Source organism: Typha latifolia, chromosome 3, assembly GCF_019914945.1.
Source record: "Typha latifolia isolate L0001 chromosome 3, TyphaL0001v2, whole genome shotgun sequence".
NCBI lineage: Eukaryota > Viridiplantae > Streptophyta > Magnoliopsida > Poales > Typhaceae > Typha > Typha latifolia.
In genome coordinates this window covers 5,141,046-5,156,609 of record NC_133088.1, presented here as the reverse complement: position 1 = coordinate 5,156,609, position 15,564 = coordinate 5,141,046, and the positions used below count along the sequence as shown (strand labels likewise).

Genomic DNA, 15,564 nt, shown 5'->3' with positions numbered 1-15,564 from the left:
AATGGTGCACGGTGGCCTATTTATAAGACCCGAGAAGAATACTAGTTCCGACTTATTCCGGCTTCATGATAAGTCTCTGACCTGGTAAACTATTCCCTGTGGCATGTGTGCCAATTAGAATGCATGGCTTTATTTAAGTCAATTGGATATTCCAACAAGCATCTTGCTAATCCTCCCTCCGTTAACACGTGGATAGTAGTTTAGTTCTCAAGATAAGGAAAATATTAATAATAAACTCTCTTCTCCAAGAATATTGTAGTCTATAGCGTACCAACTCTCAAACAATAATAGACAAATAAAGTCTTCGCCCTTAATTAATGATGAGATGACGAGAAATGAGCAATTAATTCCTCATTATCCCCTGTGGCATGTGAGCCAATTAGAATACGTATATGAAAGGGACTGAAGTAAGCTGCTCGAGATTATCAATAAGCATCCTACCACCAAAGCCAAGCCTCCCACAGTTAATAGTTGGGTAGTAGTAGTTATTAGATAATTATATTTTTGACCTTCAACTATACTGATTTTTCACTCTCATTCTTTCATTTTCTTTTCTCTACAATTTAATCCTCAAATTTAAAATCATCAAATAGCCGTTAGTTTACCATTAGAGTTTGACGATTCGGCTCTCTTTCATTGCTGCAGCCAAACAAAGGTGAGTTGGAACTCGTCTTCATGTGGGATGCACTTAGCATCAATATTTAATGGCGTATTAGATAAACCCTAACCGTAAGCATAAATGATTGTGGATAAGCTACAAAAGAGTTCAGTTTTTATATGGGAGCATTGCTGGTTTTGCAAACCAGATGTTGATGGTATTTGATTAGAAAATGGTGATCTGTGGAGATGCAACTGAGTAGGCTATTGAGAGGTGGACTGAGAAAATTAAAAAAAAAAAAATTAAAAGAGGGTGGAGAAAAATATAAAAAAAAAAAAGGATCAGGTTCAGAAAAGTTATTGGTTGCAGCACCTAAATGAGCTAGATCTACTAGAGGAAGAGAGAAATTTGAATCAGAATGAGTTGACCGAGAGGAAGGCCAGAAGAAAATTAAAGATGCTATCTTTTTTCACAAAGTGGCAAATGACAGGAAAAGGAAAAATGCTATCTTTCTCTTATGATTGAGGGAGAGCAGGTGATGGATCAAAAGAAAATTAAAGATCACATTACTAGATATTATAAGAAATTGTTTGGAGCTGTGGATGACTGGAGATTGAAAATGCTTGATGAAATCTGGGAGCCTTATAAGCTGAGCAGTGAGGAGGCTATGAATCTACGGAAGACTTTTTCTGAAGAGGAGATTCATTATACAGGAAGGTTTTTGAGTGGTTGCAAATAAAGCTCTTGATCTAGATGATTTTAGCATAAAATTTTACTATCATTTCTAGGGAATGGTTAAGCAGGATGAGAATTGGAAAAATTGAAAAATTCAGACATATTAGTCTTTTGAAGTACAAGTTATAAATTAGAAATAATTCGTATATAATATTTTGTCGTTTAATAAAATTATAGTTTACACTTAATATTTTTACTATCTATAAATCTGGTCCTATGATTTAATAAATATGTGCATAAAACACCATTGGTTAGATTGAACTAACAACATGAGAATACCTATTTATTAGAGATATTTCATTTTTAAAATGACTAAAATACCCTCAGTATAGGTTAGACTTAGTTGGGTTGGGTTAGTATAAGTTATGTAAGTATAACTTAATTGGAGATATTTTCATAATCTTCTTAGTATAGTTTAACATAGATATTTGGTTAAGTTTAGCTAATAAATCTAAAAGCAATGCATTTTCTATATATATTTGTTAAATTATAGGACTCGATTTATAACTAATAAAAATATAGCGTATAAATTATAATTTTATCAAAATACAGGGTGTCATACCCAAATAGCCCTATAAATTATCATAATAGTGCTTTGCAATAGGCTTTGTCAGGTGATTGAGAATTAGTAAAGTGCTTTTATCAAGAGATATATTTTTAATAATATGGTTTGGGCTCATAAATTTATTTTTGGAGTGAAAAAAAAAGTAAAGGAGTAAGGAAGTATTTTGAAATTGGATTTAAAAAAAGCCTATGATAATTACTTGGCTGATGTGCTTCGGTGGAGAGGTTTTTCTAGCAATCGGATTGATTGGGTGATGCAGTCATTTACATCTTATTCTTTGGCTATCATTCTGAATGGAACTGTGGATAATTACTTTAGATGCTGTAAAGATTTAAGGCAAGAGAATCCATTATGCCTTTACTTCTTTTTTTGTTAGTGGTTGATGGTCTAAACATGATTATTAAGAAAGCTAAACAGATGGCTTGGATTAGTGGTTTAGGGGGAAGATATTAAAGATAGGAGAATCGTCAATTTATAATATGCTGATGATACTCTAATATTTCTAGAAGCTGATGAAATAGAGGCGGGGATCTTAAAGTTTATCTTGTACTGTTATAACGTTGTGTCTTTTTAGCTAGTTGATCAATCTGGGAAATAGAATTGAAAGGGATGTAGTCTAGCTAATATCTTCAATTGCAAAGAGGAGAGGGTGCCTATAAAAATACTTAGGCTTGTCTTTACATGATTGTAACTTAAGAAAGCATGATTGGGTGCCACTAATTGATAGAATTGATAAGAGGCTAACTGGGTGGAACAGAAAGATGTTGTCTGTTTTCTTTACAGGAAGGATTATTCTTATAAACTTGATGCTCAGATCCATCACACTATTATCTCTCCTTTTTTAATATAGCTGTCTGGGTGCAGAGCAAAATTGATAAATTGAAAACGGGTTTTATATGGAGAGGCAGTTGTGAGAAGAGAAAAAGTTATTTTTGGGAGTATGGATACTGTTGATATATGAGATATACATAAATTAATAATTTATGAAAACTTGATTATGAATAATTAAATAGATGGATCAATTTGTTATGCTCCAACCATAGGAGTCGAGTCAGTTCGGTTGAGTCGAGTCGAGTCAACTTAAGTTAGTTAGTTAGTTAGTTTTATCTTATTATTTAAAATTTTAAATAAATTGGATAATCCGTATGTGGATTCAATCCGCTAGGATTTTTACTCATATAAATAGGAGTGGATATGTGTTGATAATTATCATGGAATCAAAAATTGAATAAATCTGAGTTTAGCCGAATTATTTTTTTCGTCCTTATTTTTTACTATAGCAATTAGATTGCTTTTATATTTCTACGAGTCGATCATAGCCATAGAAGCATTCCGATTTTCAAACCCTAGCTATCTTCCTCCACTAGCAACCACCCACTCAAACAGTCATCCACCACCACCCTTAGCCGTCCGCCACCCTTCAACGAGAGCTGCAATGTTGGTTATTTACCATTCTGCTCTATTTTGACCTTGCTCTACTATTTTATTTATAACTTCTCATCATAATGTCGGATTCTCGTGAAACTAGAACTATTGGAACCCTAACTCACAAGGTTGCTACCATATAAAATATCACAATTTTATTATGTCCAAATTGGTCTAGATCTGGTGAGTAATATTAGAATTAGAACCGACATTCCTCGGACGATAATTAACATGCGATCCAAGACAAACGAGGAAGGAGTGACCAGGAGAGGTTAAGAACTCATCTCCGTTCCTGTGGGAGTATCTCTAGCGCCTCCTCCACCACCAACAACCGTTGGCAATGAGCCATCGGCGTGGGTGACGATAATATTTAAATAATTTTTGGTTGAACTACTCAAGGGAGATCCAAACCGCAATCAAGGACTTAGTTTAGGCGTTGACTCTATTGCCCCACAGCTAGCACTGTCGGCAACGACAAATATTATCCCTCGTGACATGAACAAACCAAGCTATAAGGGAGGGGAGGCTGGTCCAAACGGCGGCCTCGACCTCTCATTTGGTTAAGGTGGAGGCCCCTCCACCACCAAAAACACTCACTACCGGCACTACCTCGTCGGAGAAGCACCTAGCGCAAGGGCCGATGTCATATTCCTCGCGCACGATGGAGAGTATGGCCAAAAATCATAACTTCTCATCGGCGGCCATCTACCCGCTCCCAGCTCCCACCGCCACCTTCGGTCCCTTCTATAGGACTCCAACACCAAACCAGGTCAGCGGTAGCCACTATAGAAGATTGAAAGAGCGTTGTTGATGACCCTCCTTGCTATAGCAAAACTTCGGTAGGTGGCTGTGGGTCTAGCATTCTAGAGAGCATTGACGGCCACTGTTGGGCTCCTTGGGTTGACTGCCACCCAATGTTGGCCATCGTAGCCATCGGAGACCACTGCATGGCTAAACCCGACGATCACGCTAGTGACGTTTTTGCCCGAGCGAGGCCATATCGGGGTGGCTTCTACAGGACTCGTTGTCGCCTTGGCTCCATGGCAGTGGGACTACGACCACCAAATGTAGCCACCGGGGCCGGGGGACCCACCTTAGTTGTCGTTTTAGCCACCTGAGCCCTAGTCACCGCTCCACCACTGCATGGACTCGTTGGACGCTGACCGCCACCTACCTGCAACCTTGCCCAACCACTGCGGGCACCCATGTAGCCTACAGCGAGGGTTGAAAAATAATTTCAGCCATGGGGTTATGTTAGGTTTTATTTATACTAATGTAATTGGCAAATTATATTTTAAAATATAATTTTTATTTATGTAATGTGTCTATATTTTATATATGACTATATGCACAAGTTATGACAAGTTATGAGATATTTGAAGTGGAAGATTGAATTTAAAATTAAAGTATTTGAAATGATTTTGGAATCGTCATTGAAGTGCTCAGATAGTGTCATGATGGTCAAAGTAGTATAAAAAAGATACCCGAAGGCATATGAACAACAACTCTGCATTCAATAATCTTGTCAGTCGTTCGAATGCATTTTTTCGAGAAAGAAGAAAATAATAGGCATTTGAGCCCGTTTGAATGGGCCTTGCAAATGCTCGAACGACCTTGGCTAATTTGACTTAGATTTGGATTTATCTCTATTTATTTTATCTCTAAGAGAATCTATGGAGAATCTTTGAAGATATATTTATCTTATCTCTAAGAGATACTTATTTATCTCTAAGAGATATTTATTTTATCTCTAAGAATATAAAATGGCTTAATCTAACTCTAGGATTGAGGACTGTCAAGTGTTAAATTAGATATCATCTTTTAGAGGCCATTAAATATCAATTTTTAACTTTAGATAGAAGTGCTAATTGTTCTCAACTTTATGCATCTATATCAGATCTAGAAGAAGTACGTCTTAAGGGTCATTGAGATGGAAGGATCAACCTCAAGGGTCACTAAAGTTTGGAAACTTATCACGGAAAGTAGTGTGTTGTGGGGTAGACGCAAGGTTAGTATAGATTGAGTTATGGGGATCGACGAGTGATCTGTAAGCTTTTTATTAACTACTACATGTTTGAGTGACTGATTTCGACTCGAGTTTGGATTCGTAGTTTTTTACCCGGTTTTAAATTTTTTCATGTAAAAACTTTTGTGTTTGTGATCATCTTTTTTATACTTTATTTTTTACATATTATTATTGATAGCGAGTGATAGATCTCACCACCCTTGGTTATTCTCTACCCTCTGACGACCGCTACAATGTCGGTTATTTATTGTTCTGCTCTATTTTGATCTTGCTCGACTATTTCATTTATAACCTTTCGTCCCAACGTCAGATTCTCGTGAAACCAAAATTATTAAAACCCTAACTCATAAAACTACAACTATATAAAATTACGTTCGTATCAATCCATATTAGGTGCCTAACATAATTTGATGTAACAATAATTATAACACTAACTAGATGAAAGCCCGTAGCGCATATGTACAAATAGGCAATAGGTTAGCCCTCTCCAAATACTAAATAAAAAAGCTAAAGTTGCACAAATATGCTTGTTATTATATTCACTCTAATTTACTTTACTTATTGTATTGATAGTCCCACAACCCTCTCTTTCTTAATTTCTTTCTTCTTTTTTTAAAGAAAATCTATATTGTCACCTCTTTTTTCACCCGTCTAAATTGACCCTTATTTTTTATTATTAGTCTTAAAAAAAACCTTCTAATTAATTTTAACCCTACGGAATAGGACACAATGATATATTTTTTTAATGATTTGTTTTATTTTTAAAATATAACTTTTAAAACGCGAAAATTGCCCATAACCTTTTATTAATTTAATGGCTTGTTTTCCATGGCTCACTCTTAGCATAGCTCGAGCTCATAATTTTCTCTCTAAGGGCAAGGAAGAACACATTAGGATTAGGAGAAAAAGATGAGTCCATCGGGCAAGAAGAAGGTTTCCGGAAGATTTTCTTTTAGTTTAGACAATGGGTATGGGTATTCAAAGATATACTAGTTATTTTAGTACCTTGAGTTAATTAAACATGAAGACCAGTTGGTTCTATGACACAAACTAAAGACAGGATATTTAAAGGTATACTAGTAGATAGTAACTATGAAGACTGGTTCACTTATACGTATGAAAATTGAATGGGTCAAAACGAAAAAAAAAGAGGGCCGAAATAAAAATTTTCTTTATTTTTTTGTTGGTTCAAAGCCCCTGGGCTAGACCAGCTCTTCCCTTAATAATGTATTCTCATCTTAAGTGGACTTTATTTTTATATACGGTCCATTATATATATATACATAATCCACGTTCCGTGTAATCTCTAACGTGGATTACGTATGGATTTATATAATAAAGAAACAATGATGGCGGTTTAGTTGTTAATGGGGATACATGTTATCCCTTGCATGATTGTAACTCTGCGACTTTTTTAAGACTTAATATTAAAAAATTTGTATATAACAACAATTATAGTTTATACCTTATGTTTTCACTATTTATAAATTGAGCCCTATATTTAGCAAATATATATAAAAAATATTGTGGGTTAAATTTAAATTAACACCGTGAGAATATCTCGTTAAGTAGAAATTTTTTTTTTAAAATAATTAAAATATTCTTAGTATAAGATGCACATAAATTGATATAGACTAAAAGAGTTTGAGGATCACCCTGTCCAAAACTCAATCTATAGAAACCCAACCATCTATAGGCATTTAAGGCAATCGTCTCCTCTACCTCTTTTAGATATGATCATTAGGCCCGACCCGGCCCAACACTGCCCGATTTTAATTAGGCTAAGCCCGGCCCGAATTCGATTTAGGCCCAGTCTGACTTGAGCCCGAGATAATAGTGGGCAGCATGGGCTAAGCCTTTGCCTACTTGGCCCTATCTAAAAGTCTGATCCACTACTCTCATCTACAGCCCAACCCATAATGTATGCATATTCCTATCATTTTTGTAGTCCTACATTAAATATTTAGTAAACTATATATCAATACTTATATATTCTTATGAAAGATAACTAAAATATTTTTATATAAGCCCATTAAATTCAACCCAACAAAATATAATATTTTTTATATTTAACCTATTATTTTATGGCTATTATGCTCAATCCAAGCTCGATATCTAATTAGCTAATAGGTAGTAACGAGCTAAGATATTCTAATATGGGGTGAACCTAGTCTAGCCGGAGTGATTGGTGGTCAGGTCGAGAATAACTATTTAAACTCGGTTGGCCCGAAATGCACAGCCCAAACCTGACCGGACCCTGCTCGCCGTCACATCTAACCTCTTTCCACTGGGGACTTCTATGGCAACCCTGGAGAAGCTGACTGCCACTACTCTTTGTCACGAAGGCTGACGATTTTTAGCAACCTATTGTGATAGTCTTGACCTCCTTTTCCCCTACGCACAAGCACATTTATGCCCAAGCTTCCATATCGATCTGGCCTTTATCATAGGCTAGCTAAGCAGACAATAATGTGAAAACAAGGAAGGGTGGGAGGGGAATGCCCAAGATGAATGAAAACCTTTCTTTGATCCAATTCATTTGGACAACTCTCTTACCCTACTCGATTACGATTGTGGTGCATGTGTGGGATAAGAGAGGAGATGACTGAAGGGTTTTAATGACGGTTAAAGTGGGTCATTTTGAATCCTACAACCCTCATCCAATAAAAACCACCCGTTCTCTCAATCTCATCAACACTCTGATCCTACCTTCCCTAACCGTGAGTTTGGAGAGGAGGGAGAGAAGAGAGGAAGAGGCGAATAGGGTGGGAGAGAAGAAATTGTTTTGATTAGATGTTATGGTGTAGGAGGGGAAGGGGAGACAGATAGATGAGGAAAATGATGATGTGGGCTAATGATAAAGGAGAGTAAGACTTCAAAAATATAGATAGTTTAGAATGCTACTATTCTTAAACTTTATTTTAAAATGTTATTAAATAATAATAATAATAAACAGTCGTCTGTTGCTTATCATATAACCTCTTATCGAAAACAGATATTCAATCGTGTGCAAGATATGTAGAGCAATTTATAGTAACTAGAAATAAGAAAAATATCCAATGCAAATATATATAGCATCCCTTACTGTGGAAACAGGAGAGGAGAGAAGGGAAGACGAGAAAATAATTTTACTTCTATTTGAATTAAATTTTAAGAGGCAAAAGATAAGGAACAAAAGAAGTAAACACGTTGTAATCTCTAGCAAACAGTTCTACTTGAGAACCCAAGCAGCTGTTTGTGAAAAGGAGCCTTTGTCTTGCAAATGAGGCTGCTTTCTGCTTCCAGGGAGGGTTGTTTTCACAAGGCCTTCCACAGATATTTCAATGCTTCTCTTCTCTTCAAATCTTATAGATTAGACCTTCTGAATGAACCACAAGCATTTCATTGCTTGAACAAAACACTAGCTGGAGTGTCTGAGTGAACAAATAATTCAAAAAAAAGAAAAAAAAAACAGTAGTAAGAATATGCACGAATATAGCTGGATCGCTCTCAATAATCTTCATCAGAAAGTAAAGACAAATGGAAGAATCTTACTAATATATTACGAATATCTGAGAAATATTGGACATCAAATACATAACCATTAGACATGGTTAGCAGGAAAGACAAGTTTCAAGGTTCTTCAAAGCATCCAACACCACAAAGAGAACATTGCAATTCAGCTGACTATAAGCATCATATTCTCCAGTATTTGACATGGGTCTACGATCCGATATCACCCATGTCTGTCATACTATGAAATTGCATAAACTATGCAGCTAAACCAGTAGCAGCAAGTAGGCAGTGCCCTCATATGATGGTCTGCCTGCTATATTCTGTCAACCTGGAATACCTCTATTAACAGCATCTAATAATTTAATATACCAAGCATTACAATTCCAATTTCATTCTGGACGAAATAAGAGTTTGCTTAATGATGAATAAATAACAGATTAATCTGCCAAAAGAAAAGGAAATTTTATCTTCTTTGGAAGATTAACATCAAGCAGCCAAAGTTTAGTAAGTGGCCTTAAAATTGGCCGAAGATGAACATATAAAATCCTACTTTTGCTCTAATTGAGTGGAGACTGTTCTTTTATCTTTATAGGAACAAAAGCTACATGAAAGGATATGAGCAAAGAACATAAATATAAATAAAAGAGTTACCTCTGTATTACAACCGGCAGATTAGTGTGATCTCATCAATTCAATAACAGCTACAGCAGACTAGTGCTTGAAAGCTGTGAATACTTCATCACCTGGTAATGGTTGTCTCATTATTTCTTGAATAGATACAGGAGCAGGCATGATATCTGGATCCCTCCAGACAAGCCGTTTGTCACGGTTGATCATCAACTTTATTAGGTGTAGCTTCGAAAAAACTTGGTGCCATATCTCACTCGCTGTTCCATTTCGATCTTCGTATTCAAAATATTGCCTCACCTGAAATAAATGTATAGACTAAGCGTATTAGACATTTATAAGATGTAAAACACTTGATTTTCTTTTCCTTTTCGTTTAATCTGACTATCAAATTTGGAGCTTCCAGAACGATAGATCTCATAAATTTCAATAAATATGATATCGTCACCTACCATGAAAGGATAGTTGGACCATTGATTATAACCAGTAGTTAATAACAGGAAACTTGCATCTTGGCCTATTTTTATTCAGTCAGACATAATACTATAATACTACTTTATTAGCTTCATCTGAAATATAAATACCTGCTTTCTAATTGAGTAGTACCTGACTAAAAGTTTCTTAGTGCAACTATTCGAGACCTGAACAGGTGTGTAGATAAATAGTTGTCGTGGCTACTCATCCACAAAGTTAAGAACAGATCTTTCGGACAACTGCAAATTATGTCAAGAACTTGCATGTCTTTGCAAATTCGAAGAGAATGGTGTGGCACTATAGATGTACCTTGCTTTTACCTAAGAAGCTTATACAATAGAAAAGGCTACAACATTAATTCATCGAACATTAAATTTCCGGTTTTTAAAAATTATAATGAAACCTGCAGCCTTTAATATCCATCGTGATACCTAAAACACAATTCCAAAATATTGCTCAGAATTCTCACTGTTTTGAAACAATAAAAAGATATAGAATAGTTATCTTTGGATAATCACTATCTAGGGAAGCCCATTATAAAACCTTAGATCACTCTAACCAATGAGGTAAGAGTCATTATCCCTTCTTTTCAAGCTGTCACCTGTCTCTAATAATACTAAGTTACTAACTACAGGCATACAAACAAGCATGTACCTGAGTAGACCGGCCAAAACTATTTTTTTTTTAAAATTCAATTCAAATCTAAAAGGTATCTAATATATAATTAATGTCTTCAACTATCTTCTTATTAAGTTTTTAGTTTCATTGTCAATTTTGTCTTTCAAGCCATGTTACTCTGTATCTTTCACACACACTTTCCTCTTATTTCTCATATTTCACCGAACTCATTCGATGCTAATTTGGTGATCCTCTCTTGCTACTATGCACTCTCGTGAACTTGGATGAGTATTTTTTTTTCTCATTTCTCTTCTTTTTCTTATCTACTCTTTAACTTCTCATTTATTATTTCTATAGAACAATACCATCATTTAGAGAAATATCACTAATTACTTATTGTTTACTAGCATTTGACCAAATACCATCATTTATAAAATGCCACTATATATTTACCGACAATTGCTGAAATGCCACTAAATAAAAAGGTGTTTACTAGCATTTTGCCTGATTGTTGGCAAAACCTTTCATCGACATTTGAAAATGCCGCTAAAAGCAGTGTAAATGCCATTGTTTATAACTTTCGTCAGCATATATTATATGCTGCTGAATATGATAAAAATGTCGATCAACACCGACACAACTTTATGCGGCATTTCGTAAAATGTCGGTGTTAATCTATAGTAGCATTTTGACCATTTTTAGTGAGCATTTTCTAACTGCCGATATAACCTGAATTTATTGCAGTGGATCTCGAGCCCACTCGCAATGGCATCGGAAGGTTAGGAGGCCCCTCTTCTTTTCGTCTACCCTCTCAATCACTCATCTCTCACTCTCTTCCTCTCTCTCCCACTCTCTCACTAGAAAATATTGGAAGCATAATAATCTTCATAAGAACCATTCATTGATGGTGAGTCACATTTGATAATTTGGTTCTTGTAACGTAACCTGGTAGATAATAACATGGACTGAAGGCAGGTCCCTAAGCGTTGCCTAGAAATCAAGGTGGATTAGAAAGAAACAAATAAATAGAACAAATAAAACCTTTCTTTGTCTCAGCCCACATTTTAAAGTTTTTCTCAGGTCAAACTGAAACTAATAGAAGCAAAGACTTTGAACCATCATTAAAACAATGGCAAAACATTAATTTCCGGAATAGAAGAGCATAACGAAACTTTTTTTTTTAATTTATTTCACCATTTGTCTTATTGGCTAAAAGCAAAAGACCTCTTGACTGAACTCTTTCATATACGGTTGCAGAAGGAAGAGAAGAAAAGCTATCCTATATCTGGTTTTGTTAGTTTATAAGGAATCGCAAAACAAACTGTTTCATGCTTGCTACAACACCTTACAGGAAACAAAACTTCTACAAAGTTTGTAAATCTAAACATAGTCTCTGCAGCGTTATTAACTTTAGAAATGATTCTATCATTTAGGTACTAAATAAATGATTGATGAACAAAGAATATCCAAGGCAAACCTTAATCTCAACTATATCACCTTTAACGAGTAGACTTAACGATAAATAATGAAAGCTAAAAAGTAACCAACGCAAACATGCACGATTCACGTGGAAAACTCAAACTAGAGTAAAAACAACGGATCTTTTTCACTAGGATCAAATCAACTACTAACTAAAAGTAAGTATAGGAACCGCTTATAGATTACCCGTTGAAACCCACAGCTATATCTGAAGATCTCTTATTTGCTAGACCCTGTGATTGCTTATAGTGATTGATTGGACTGATCTTTTTAACCATTGAGATCAAAACAAATCTTGTCTCAATAACCCTTGAGACAAGTTGCACAACACTGCAACGATCAAGAACAATCTTTGAACACTCAACATTTGTAGCTTCTTGATCAATAAAGAACTTCCACTCAAATCTTTATCAAAACTTTAATTCACGTTCTTCAATCTCTGTCTATCTTCTAGGCTTTTAAAGACTTATATAAATTTTCAAGGATAGATAAGAAACTTAGTTTAAGTCAGTCCAGAATTGATCAACTTCGTGAGTGTGTTCATAGCCGTTCGAATGCACATAGCAAAAGTAATCCAAACAACCAAGGTCGTTCGAACACCCGCAAGGCGTGTTCGAACGCCTATTATTTTCTTCTATCTTGGGAAAATGAGTTCAAATGCATCTGGGGCCATTTGAACGCCTATCAAAGCCCACTTCTCTCAGGGAAACGCATTCAAACGCTTCTGGTGCCCGTTCGAATGCCTGTTGAATGCCACTGTTCTCAGAAAAATAAGTTTGAACGCTTCCGGTGCCATTAGAACGCCTTTCTAAACTGCTTTTAGGATTTTGTGTTCGATCGCCTCCAAAGGCTATTCGAACGCTAGAACGCTAGATGAAGGTATATCTTGCTGGTGACTTTTAAACGATTCTATGGTATCATGCTCTTTATAAAAATCTATCAATATAAATAAAATAAAATTTTGTTTACTTAATTGCCAATAAAATAAAGTTACAATTCACAAGGTAATAAAGGTGCATATATTAAATCATAAATTTGATATAAGAGAAGCATTTTACATATTTACATACCGATTTAAATTCTCGCTGATACTGCAAGATCTTCTCTGTGCTTACTTTTTGAAGCATTGTAGTTAAAATCCAGGTTGAACCGCACTGTTTGTCTCTACAAATATTGCTAAGTTTTTATAGTCAATCACATACTCTAAAGGTAAAGTCGCTAACTATGACAGGTATGTACAAACTAACAATGGCATCAAACAATCGACAAGCTGAAGGAGTATCTCCAGCAGGATGTAGACAGAATTTGGATGAATGCATTCCTTGTGTTGCCATCCGCCGGCTCTCCCTAGACTGTGTTCCATGCTTAATGATAACATTCTTCTCATTCCCAAGTGTACTTGGAAGAGTATATCACGTACCATTCCATACCCTGAATCATGAAAAGAATTAAGTCATCTCTTGCTAACAACTTATTACTTAACGACATGTTGTAGTGAAACATATCTAAGCGAATATTGTTGCACCCTCAAATCCGATAATACTTAAAATGTCATTGGTAAAGACTATTATTAATATAATAATATCAGAATACATCACCTGGTGAAAGCAGTTGAAGTAATAGTAACATTACACACGTCATTCATTACCTAACTTTACTGCATGTAATTAAAAACGTTCATACTCAAGATTTTTACAATTATTACAGGCTCCTGACGCACGTAGAAACATATTAACCACATAAGGATTAACTCTAATATGGCAATTGCATCCGAGGGCCAAGTAAATAAATAAAAATGGAATCCATCTTCAAAAGATGATCATTGAAAGATCATGAAACAAAATCTTGTGCATAATTCTCATAAGATTTGAGAAGGTCATATCGGCCTATTATTTGTGTGCTAGTATCATTCCATTTACAATTCAATTTATAACAACTTACTCACTAGACTTCGCGATACACCATTTTAGATTTTTAAACCTCAGTGATCTTCAAGATTAATCATTCTAATATCTAGTGACCCTTGAGATATAGTTCTTTTAGATTTTATACAGATGTATAAAGAGATGATAGATTACTTGTTTATGGTTAGATTAAAACCCCTTATCTACCTCTTAGTTCTTCAAAAATTCTTTATAAATTATGATAAAAGATTTCATGGAATAGTGTAATCTGTGAAAAATCCTCGATGTCATTCGAATGTAGGTAATAATCGTTTAACGACTTGACTTACTTGATTTCAAAATCAATCTTTCATTTTAAACATCTCATAACCTTTGTTAATATATTTATTTACTCTCTCTCACACAATCAGGAAAAAAGCTCTCAAGTTTTCTTCACAAATAATCTCTTAGGAAGAACCACGCTCAAGTTGCATAACCATGTCGTGGTTGTTGCTATTATTGCCTAGCTAGCTACATTGATACTTGAAAAAGAAACAGATCTAGAAATTAATCGGTTGCTGCTGCAACCTTAATTTATGTACAAGCAGATATCTATATAGGTCTTCAATGGAATTAAAGAGAATATAGCCGTGTAGTCACAGGTGTGACAAATGGGTAATACTAAGGACCCATTACAGATCAAATATGTCTGTATTAATGTTTTTTTCCTTTAGATATAGATAATGAATGGACAGTGGACCTAGTTACCATATCTGCTAAGTGCATTCATAGATACGGATCAAATACAGTAGCAATCGGAAAGACATTGTTCAAGCATCACACTTCATAGTTTTATTGATTGACGAACATCAGGTTACAATAGATTACAGTCTCCTTATTTATAACAATACAGAAAAGAAAGCACCAACTATTTTCTTTCTTTCTTTCCGACGGATAAGTAGAAAGGATATTATCTGCAATGATGTTATCCCCATTTATTATAGAAGCCATCTAAGTGGAGACCATAGCTCTTAAGGAGATAAGTAGTTGCTGCCAAAGCTAATTTGGGCGCAGATAAACCCCAATTGCATCAAGAAGTGCACCAAATCGCCCAAAGAAGCCTACAATCTTACCCTCTTGCAGAGGAATAGAGAAGGTAAGTTCCCTGTTGCTCTCCGTAGGGGCCATAAGTAGTGTTTAAATTGGTGGTAAAGCTAAGTGATCGAATTACAGTTATGTTCCCAAAAGAACCATAGTTGCCTGATATTGAAGTAAGGAATTCCCCATCTTTAAGATTAATCTGCGAAAGCGAGCAAAGGAGTCAACGCAATATAACAAACAAAAGGTTATATTATGTGTGTGTGTGTGTGTACACACACACACACACACAGAGAGAGAGAGAGAGAGAGAGAGAGAGAGAAGATATATAGTTGATATATACCTCAGTGAGGCCTCCTCCATTGCCACCAAACTGAGTACTCCATTTCATCTTCCCGTCCACTTCATACATAATCTGGATGGCATCAACGGCAGCTCCATGACGTATTCTGATATTCGCCAGCCTCGTGGCAGCTCCCATATCAAATCCGCCGCCTCCATCCCCTCCCCACTTACCCACCTTGACGACTCCGGCCTGCAT

The 15,564-nt window shown here is 35.5% G+C and overlaps 1 protein-coding gene across 1 annotated transcript; it reads right to left on the bottom strand.

Moving 5' to 3' along the window:
- Positions 1–12,224: 12,224 nt before the first annotated feature.
- On the bottom strand, positions 12,225–15,564 carry LOC140783545 (protein GOS9-like). Its single transcript, XM_073130450.1, has 3 exons — positions 15,367–15,564; positions 15,059–15,225; positions 12,225–12,372 (listed from the first exon to the last, which is right to left on the bottom strand). Exons 1-3 carry the CDS (start codon positions 15,562–15,564, stop codon positions 12,225–12,227), a joined length of 513 nt encoding a protein of 170 aa, XP_072986551.1.

Coding starts and splice junctions, on each gene's coding strand:
- LOC140783545 (XM_073130450.1), bottom strand. CDS start 15,564: ATGCAGGCCGGAGTCGTCAAGGTGGGTAAGTGGGGAGGGGATGGAGGC. Junction 15,226..15,366: donor ATGGAGGAGGCCTCACTGAG/GTATATATCAAC, acceptor TCGCTTTCGCAG/ATTAATCTTAAAGATGGGGA. Junction 12,373..15,058: donor CTCTATTCCTCTGCAAGAGG/GTAAGATTGTAG, acceptor TGATCGTTGCAG/TGTTGTGCAACTTGTCTCAA.